General features: G+C 26.4%; 1 protein-coding gene across 1 annotated transcript; it reads left to right on the forward strand.

Moving 5' to 3' along the window:
- The first annotated feature begins 2242 nt into the window (after positions 1-2242).
- On the forward strand, positions 2243-9141 carry LOC112596008 (ubiquitin-protein ligase E3B). Its single transcript, XM_025341448.1, has 19 exons — positions 2243-2397; positions 2472-2627; positions 2701-2832; positions 3076-3406; positions 3465-3653; positions 3738-3932; positions 5081-5367; positions 5432-5577; positions 5639-5810; positions 5883-6001; positions 6079-6257; positions 6332-6480; positions 6544-6680; positions 6740-6903; positions 6973-7235; positions 8111-8240; positions 8302-8466; positions 8538-8649; positions 8727-9141. Exons 2-19 carry the CDS (start codon positions 2473-2475, stop codon positions 8897-8899), a joined length of 3198 nt encoding a protein of 1065 aa, XP_025197233.1. The 5' UTR covers positions 2243-2397; position 2472; the 3' UTR covers positions 8900-9141.
- Positions 9142-9867: the final 726 nt, after the last annotated feature.

Genomic DNA, 9867 nt, shown 5'->3' on the forward strand with positions numbered 1-9867 from the left:
GATCTTCAATTATTGATGGTTGTGAAGTTGGCTTACCCGTTTTTCGTATAAGTGATAATAAACCCTGTAAACTAAGTTGCATTCCAATATATATTAGGCGTCTCGGTGAGTCCACGCGGTCGTGCGCCTCGGGTCCAGCACCCCCGGAGCGTCGAGGCGCTATTAGCAAGCCGACTCGACGGAGCTTACTCCGAGTCCCGTGGTACAAGGTTTGAACCCGGCGTTCAGGCCCTCGCAACTACCTTGTCCGCAAGCAGGTCGATCGGGGCACCGCTGTGTGTACCACGACGACCCCTTTATAGCGCGTACGGTTTTTGCTCTTTGTCAACAGATTGCCGTTTCTGCCGGTGTAACTCGTAAGCAATCAATTGATATCGCCTTACCTTTAAAAGGTAAAATTCAATTTTAGGTTGAACTTTGATTAGACCATTATCTGAGTGTGAGTCACTCCTTTTTTCGACATTTAACTGTGTATATTCTAGCCAAATGAAACCATCTTGGCAGGTTGAGGAGTCAAAAGTAGCATCTGTGACTAACCATTAGGTAGATCTAATTTACGTTTTAAATAAGTTGGACTTGAAATTGAAAAAATGAGTTTTCAACAATCCGTCTGAATTGAATGCCGTACCGACCGCAGATGACGTGTGTGCACTTATACCGTCTGAAGCGATTGACGTCCAACAGTTACACTGGTTACAGTACTAATGTGTAGAGCTCGGTCTTCTAAGACCATGGTGTAGAGTGACATCCCAATAGGCAGTGTTCATTTTCTTGCGCGTTAAATATCGAACCGTCAACCGATGTCTGTTTGTAAGAAACGCAATATTCTACGCGCGGATATTTGGTCTGTTAGATATATTTGGTGGTATGGTTTGTCCTGGGATAAGATAAGCCTCTACTTGACAAGATTTCTGATTAGTGCCTTTGTATCAATTGTATCGGACTTGCTATATTAAATATTTGAATACCTCGTTACATTAATTTGACTACATACGAATATGCCTTGTTACCCACCACACTCCACAAGTCTACGACGCAAATTGGTTACGCGGCAATAATGTACGTATGTATACCCAACACCACAATAAATGTATTAACAATAAAAATAACTATTTTCAACTATTTATTTTTTTATTAACTATTTTATCGATACATCGAAAAGCTTGAAACTCATGAGTACGTTTCATATTTCAGTAGGTACACGTACACACCGTCCTATATTATCCATCACTAAAATTATTGTAAATGACGATTCTGTAGTTAAAAAAATTAAAAATTAAAATAAAAATTTAGAAAAATGTATACTCAATAAATAATTGCTGTCTCTGAAAAATAAATAATTCCTCTTTGAAACTTGTTTATTTTTTACACGGGTTAAAAAAGTTACCAACAGTTTAATTCTCGTCTCCTCGTATTTAATATCAAATTGACATCGACATTCTTATGTCAACTATATTCAATAGTAACAAGACATGTACATGTATCGATGTATCTGTATGTAGTGTAGATACTCTCGATTTTTTCTAATAAATTGGCATTTAGCACTAAGACCAAATTAGTCTCAATGAAACATTTGACCATTCCCTGGCTAAAGTTAAATTCTGCACTATTAATGACGCGTTAGTTAGGTCGCATTCTAATATTGCAGCTCAACATTTTCAACTTGATCAACCTCTACGATATTGTTCTGGTTAACTGTCCCTCCCCTAGACCTCCTAGTCCTTTAAAATTTACGTTTCAAATGCACTGAATCCAAACATTGTTACCGGATTATTGTCGGCAATAAGGTGGCAAAACACATAGTAGAGCTTGGAAAATTTACTATCCAAAGAGGACTTCTTAAAGAGATCTCATGAATTTCAAACTTGTAGTAACGATCGTTTTGAATTTAAATTACCGCTAACGTGTACGTTTTTAATTTTAATTTTTAAGTAGCCTAGGCAGATAGTATATATTACAGGCTCTAAAAATATGCTAGTTAAGTACTTTGACACCTTCCAAAACATCCCCCCAAAAAAAAAAAAAAAATTAAAACAATATAAACTTACGAAAAACAGTCATCTGATCACCTGGGCCTGGATTCGTTCTGGTCAAGTGTTATAGAATAACATAGATCATTATGCCCATTATGGACAACCGATGAATATTATAACGCTATCTTGTGGTTAGACTTCATAAACATATGATATAAATATGTATTGGAATGCAACCTAACATACATAGTTTCTTATCACTAGGCGTACGAAAGAGTCACCTAACTTTGGTCATCCAACTTCACAGTTCACAGTTCATAATTCATATCATACCTATTATTGGCTATTACCTATGATTATGACTTACCGAGTACGAGTTATGAAATAAAGTATGAACGCAAAATATATCTAATTAAGTAACTAAGTAAGTTATTTATCAAAAGTCAATTGCATAAATAATTAACTATATAATATAATTTTGTACCTTTATTTAATCAGAATGATGTTTGGTGACTCTAAAACGCAGTTTATTGAACAAACAAGAGCTGCACGAATAGAAAGAGCAAATGATCGTAAACGTGAACAATCAATTATCCTTGTCCAATCTTTGGTTAGAGGATGGCTAGTCCGCAAACGCACTCGAAACTTAATACTGTCAGTTTTATTAATGGCTCATTTTTATTAGTAAATAAGTTATTATTAGGTATTTGTTTTTATGTGTTTATAGGCAACAATTTGATGAAATGTTTGAAAATATCAATGATTTAAAACCTGCTATTACTGCTTATTTATCTGTGAAAAAATTTTTAATTTATTGGGATGAAAAACAAGATAGACATAGATTTGAGAAACTCTGCAGGTTCGATGCATATATTTAACATATATTAGTTATGAGAGCTATCATTCATTCAATTTGATTCATTTAGTTCATATTTTTTTCCTAAATTTTATAATATATTTAAAATAATTAATACATCCTTGACTTAATTCATTTTTAATTTCTTTCAAGTAACATCTCATAATATTGTATGTAGTTATTAATTGACCATTAATATTATGTGTTTTTTCTCTTTTTTTTTTTTTTTTTTTTTTTATGTTCTAGGTATATAATTCTTAGTCTGGAATGTGACTCAATCAAACGTAGCTACATATCAGTAGCTTTGACTAGTGAGCATGCAGTTAACTGGATAAATCATGTCAAAGAAATTCTATCTATTTGTCTTAGTTATCTTACTAAACTTCAGCCAAAATCATTGGATGATTCTTCTTTTTTACACACTCTACTTCATATGATTGTATCTTTTACATCGACTTCAAGATGGTGTGCCATACATTCAAATAATTCTTTGCAAGGATTAAAACCTGGATTAGAGCGTTTAACAGAAAACTTGATAGCACACTTATTGAATAAAAATGTGTTTGATACTATGCAGGTATTCAAATAAAAATAATATTTTAATTTGAAAATGTATTAACAAATTATCTTTTTAGGCCTTGCTAATAACTGGTTTATTGGGTATTAAAATCTATTTAAAACCTGTGGCTATGACAGCTATAATGACTATTTGCTGGAGATGTTTGGTTCTGAGCAACTTTTCAACAAATATTTTTCTACTGTTTGTTATAAAGATTTATTCTATACCTTTATTAGTAGAGCATTTGATATCTCTCTCAACTAAAGTGAGTATAATATGTTTTATTTAATAATTATATTCTTAGAGTTCTAATAAAATTATAATGATTGTATTCAAAAATATATTTTAGATCATTGAAACATTTAATTCTGTTAACTTACTTGATAAGATAATGCAGTTATTAAATGATCAAAATCAATGTGATGAAATATTTCATTGTTTACATCCAAGTTGGTGTTTATCGTTAATTGCAAATATTGTGCATTTAGCAGAATTAAGTGCGGAAACAGGTCAATTTGAAAATAATTCTACATCTGTTTTTATTGTAAGTTTCAAATATTATTTTTATTTTTTTATAAAATTAGTCTTATGTATTTATATAATTGTTATATAACTATTTAATTACATTTAAAACCATCTGTGATATTATGGTCTTTAATAAACAAAAAAAGATTATATTATTTTTAAATATTAAATCAGTTATATTAAATATATAATAATTTAAATAATTTAATGTTTAAAAATCCAAATGCAATTTGTAACCATTTAAAAATCCAAAGTTAGTTTTAATTCAAATTATAAAATTGTTTATGTTATCAAAAATAAAAAAATTCAATACTATAATATATAAACAATTTTTTAAGTTTTTCTTTTAATTAATCAACAAACATCCTTAAATAAATTATTCAAATGTTAAGTGAATGTCTGAGTACTAATTTTTCCTCTATGGCCCAATATACCTAATTTGTGTTTAACAAAATTAACCTCGTTTTGTCATTAATATTAGGTTAAATTAATTTACTATCAAAATCGTTTATTTATTTATTTAAAAAAGACATTTATTATCTGTATACAAAATCAATAAAATAAGTAGATTAGTTAAGATTTATATAAGATTTGAAAGACAAATAAAAGGAGAGCATTGATCATTACTACTTCTAAATCATCAAATTTAAAGTTAATTACACTGTCTATGCTTATACATTGGCTTTTATTACCAAGTTTCAATTTTAAATATCATTAATCAAAAATATATTTGTTTAATTGAACTAAATATTTTCATTTTAAGTATCAAGTTTAAGTGTAGAGTTATATCTCTTATAAATATGATTATAAAACTAATTCATTTAATTAAGAATTGATTATTCTTATAAAAGATAATGTTTATGAATTATTTTAAAATTAAGTAATTCTTATTTATTGACATACATAATTAACAATTTTTGTTTAAACATTACTTAAATGATATTAATATGATTTGCTATTAAATATGATAAATAGTAACTGTAATTTGTAAATTGTTTTAGTAGAATATGTTTTTCATCACAAATATTTTTTGGTTTTAAAGAAAAATATTTATTTTTATAGTTTATATATTATAATTTATATACTGTTTGTAAAAATTAATATTTTAATAAATATTTTTTTTTTTACTTTTAATCATTTATCTTAAGATAATTTTTTTATTTTCAGATTGGTTTAACAACATTTTTGGATACTATTAGAGTTAATGTTGTTAAAAAACATTCAAATGTATCTAGTGTTTGGCATCCTGAACTTGGTTGGTTTACCGCAAATTCAAATTGTCAATGTTCTCCTAATATACCACCTTTAAAAAATCAATTAATTCCATTATGGTGTGGAACTTTATGTTCCAAATTACTTCGGTGTCATCTAATAAATGCTTTAGAACAAATACCTGAAAATCAACAAGTACCATCACCTCCGCCTAAGACCAACAATCCAATAGCGATAATCAAGTTAGTTTTTTATTATTATAATTATTACATAAAAACCTTAAATAATAATTATTATTCATGATAGAAAGGCATTCGATTTAAGACTATCCAACACTAGTCAATCAAATTATAAGCTTACTGGAATTCATGGAACAAAGGTTGTCGCTGCTTGCAACTTATATTTTACATGCCTTAAAACAATTACACAACTTAGACTAGATATTATAACTGGTATACATATTTTTCATTAATTATTTAGACATTTAAATTTATAACTATTTCCTCTTTTTAGGTTTATGTTATCATGAAGACACATTATATTTATTGTGGAGGTTTTTAGCATTTTTAGATTCTCATTGTGGTCTCAAAAACCTGTTGGATATTCTAGAATATGATAAAAATTGCAATTCAGGAGAATTGCGCATGTTACAACTATTTTGTGATAGTATGTCACATTATATAACGTAAGTAAGAGTTTCTTTAGATAATAATTTATTCATGATTAAAGAAAAATAAATATTTATTATTTATTTTAGTATTCTTGATGATATAGAAATGTATGAGCAACAGAAACCATTTGTTATGCGTGACTACATTTTAATGTCTAGTTTTTTAAACATATTTCTTTATAAAGGAATATCTCAGAATTTATTTAGTAAGATATTAATTTTATTTTTACTCTTTACAAATGTGAATTTAATAAAAATGTATTTATTGTTTTGGATATCTTAGATATTCAAGATACAGCTTCTTCGTCTTATAGCTTGTTTCGATCTTGCCGTACACTTTTAATGGTTCTTTATCGCAGAGATTGCCGTAGATCTTTTGCACCTCCAGGACACTGGCTGATTGGTGATCTTAAAACTTCTTCATTTTTTAATGAACTCAAAAAGGGTCGTAAAATATACTCTGTATTGAATTTGTTTAATTCTTAATTTATTTTTTAATATTTTATAAAACTATTTATAATATATTTTGTCTTTAGACTTTAATCCAAGAAATTCCTCATATAGTTTCTCATGAAACACGTGTTCGATTATTTAGAAAGTATGTTTCTCGTGAAAAGTTTGCTTTGGGTGTACATGAATTACATGATAACGACAATTTTATACCACCAATCATCACTATACGGAGGTAAAATTAATTTAATAAAATAATTAAAAAATGCAAATTAAATATTTTACAATAAATGTGAAGGAATCGAATAATTGAAGATGGTTATACATATATATCTGAATTACCACTGAAACGCTTCAAAGGTGTAATTAGAGTAAAGTTTATAAATGAACAGGGATTAGACGAAGCAGGAATTGATCAAGATGGTGTATTTAAAGGTCTATTTTCAAAAATTTTATATTTAGTAATTTAGATGATAATAAATTGATATTTACAGAATTTCTTGAAGAAACTATAAAAAGAGTATTTGATCCATCATTAAATTTATTTCGTACTACAGATGAACAACGATTATATCCATCACCTTCATCACATATTCAAGAAAACCATCTGAACTTATTTGAATTTGTTGGCCGCATTTTGGGTAAAGCTGTTTATGAGGTAATTATTTTAATAATCCATTTAAATTAATTAATTTTGGATAAAATGGAATTTGTATTATTTTTATAGGGTATTGTAGTTGATGTTCCATTTGCATCATTCTTTTTGAGTCAATTATTAGGACAAACTCAAGAGCTACTATATAGTTCAATGGATGAGTTGCCTTCATTAGACAATGACTTGTATCGAAATTTAACATCTGTCAAACATTATGAGGGTGATGTTTCAGAATTAGACTTGACTTTCTCAGTGGTTGATAATCACCTTGGTCAATTGACTACTCATGATCTTATACCTGGTGGAAGAGTCATATCAGTTACTAATCAAAACAAGTAATAACATTTTTACTTATTTTATAGTAAACTTGTTTAATACTATGTATTTGTATTACATGTATATTAATATTATGAATTGTATGATATGTATATACATTTTTAATTATCATGCCATGATTTTAGATAGATAGTTTATTTCCACGCAGTTTTATTCTTTAATCAGTTAAGACTTATTATATAAAAACGTACAAACACTTATAAAACATTTTTTCTACATGATTTAAAGTTATTTTTAAGAAAATAAATTTATTTCCATTTTTAAGTTTTGCCTTTTTATATTACTTACATTTTTATTTCATATTCTTAAACAAATTATTATTTTTTTTTTTTTTGAGAACTTTAATTCTTACAAAATTAACCGTAAATGAATAATTAATTATAACTTAATATCTTGTAAATTATAAATATTTTAAGGTTAGAATAGCTAAGTATGTGTCCTTGTTCGTCCCTAGTGCACCCTATAAAATGCTTTCTTCTAATTTGCCAATTTATAGTTAATTTTTATACATAATGTTTTAAATATATTCTGTCTTGATGCACAAAATAAAAATGTAATACATATTATCCTTATAAAAAATATAAATGACTTCAAATTAAATTTAAAAAAATACTTTCTAAGATAATAAATTTTAACTGCTAAAAGAATCACCCAATACATAAGTTACATACAAACATTTAAATTGCAGAAAATCAATAATATAGTTAAATATTTTGATATTGTATTATTTATCTACAAAAAAGTAAAAGTAACAAGTAGAAAAAACTTTTTGAAATATTATCTTTTAACTATTTACTTATTAACTTATTGATAAACTATTTATTTATAAATTATTATGAATCATAATACTAATTATTGTAATTAATGATTTCAGGATTAATTATGTACATTTAATGGCACATTATGTTATGCATACACAGATCAAAGCACAAACAGCAGCTTTTATCAAAGGTTTTAAATATGTTATAAATCCTGAATGGTTATCACTATTTTCTACTCCTGAAGTAAACAATTTTTATTTATTTAAATTATTTAAATTTTAATCAATTTATTTTTTGTTATTAGCTTCAAAAACTAATATCTGGAGACAACGCTCCTATTGATTTACTTGATCTTCGAAGAACTACACAATATTATGGAGGATTTCATGACTCTCATCGTGTGATTCTATGGCTGTGGGAAGTTCTTCAAAAAGACTTCACAGAAAAAGAAAGATCACTTTTCCTAAAAGTATGTGTTATTCTTAATTTATAAATACATTTAAACTAAGTTGAAAGTAAATGTTTTAATTTACCTTGCAGTTTGTAACAAGTTGTTCAAAACCACCTTTACTTGGATTTGCATACTTGGAACCACCATTTTCCATAAGATGTGTCCAAGTAGCGGACGATGAAGATTTTGGTGACACTCTTGGTGAATACAATTTTACCTTCTTAAAAGTAATTTTTTTTTTCATTCATACTTTACAATTATTATTTTCTTATTTCTAGTTAGTGTTATTCGAGGATTCTTCACTATTCGTAAAAAAGATCCAAATCTTAGATTACCTTCAGCTTCTACATGTTTTAACTTACTCAAACTCCCAAACTATCAGAAAAAAAGTATCCTTAGAGACAAACTTAGGTATGCAATTTCATCAAATACTGGATTTGAATTGTCATGAATTTTCTTGGAACAACAGGATAATTTCATATTAAATGCATTGAGTATTATAATTGCTGTTATGAAACTAAGATTTACGAATTATGATTATTGTATGTGATGTAGTTAATTAATCTATTTATAAATATTTATAATTTTAATAATGTAAGGACTGAAAATCATCATTATATAGGGGAATTAATAGTTTTCAAGTTATCATTCCAAATAATTTTACATAGTTAAATATTAGGCTGATTTACATAGATATTATTGATGATGATGATAATACAAACTGTATTTAAATATTTAACATGTCAGCATATTAAAATGTGAATTACTTTAACATTAAGTTAATTTTGAATTAACACTAAGTAATATTTAGAACAATGTTTTATTTTTTTCACATAGACCACTCCAAAAGTATTAAATTTTTTTAATAAATATCAATTATTTCTATCCTATATGATTTTGTTTATAGAATCTAATTGTTTCTTTTTTTTTTTTTTCCATTAACTTACATAAATAAAATTATATTTTGTGATAATTATTTTATTTTTTTATGAGATTTAATACTTTACAATTTCTTATATTTATTTTATCTGAATATATTTAATTTGCTTAAAAATTGAGACTGATCATATGATATTTTTGCCGTTGAAAATTATTTATAATATTCACTTATAGTAATAATAAACATTTAATTTATTTTTTTTTTTTAGTTTTTATTAAACCGTTAAACATTGATTTTATTTTAAATCATACTACTATTATTAATTTATAATAAACAATTAATAATTCACACACCTATATTGTTTTTCATAATTGTGCTATATGAATAGTTTTTCTAAATATTTTTTGTTTTATTTTTGTTAAAAATTTTTTTTACCAAATTATATAATTATTGTATAAGTCTGATAACTATATATGTATTTATGTACTTCATTAATAAAATTATTTTTTATTTTAGTTCTTATAGTTTCTCATAATTAG

Source organism: Melanaphis sacchari, unplaced genomic scaffold (genome assembly GCF_002803265.2).
Source record: "Melanaphis sacchari strain LSU unplaced genomic scaffold, SCAv2.0 Contig0_pilon_pilon, whole genome shotgun sequence".
NCBI classification, from domain to species: Eukaryota; Metazoa; Arthropoda; class Insecta; order Hemiptera; family Aphididae; genus Melanaphis; species Melanaphis sacchari.

Excerpts from the sequence above, each read along its gene's own strand:
- LOC112596008 (XM_025341448.1), top strand. The coding sequence starts at position 2,473 with ATGATGTTTGGTGACTCTAAAACGCAGTTTATTGAACAAACAAGAGCT. Across the intron at positions 6,258-6,331 it reads AGGGTCGTAAAATATACTCT|ACTTTAATCCAAGAAATTCC; the intron begins GTATTGAATTTG and ends TTTTGTCTTTAG. Across the intron at positions 6,681-6,739 it reads TCAAGATGGTGTATTTAAAG|AATTTCTTGAAGAAACTATA; the intron begins GTCTATTTTCAA and ends TGATATTTACAG.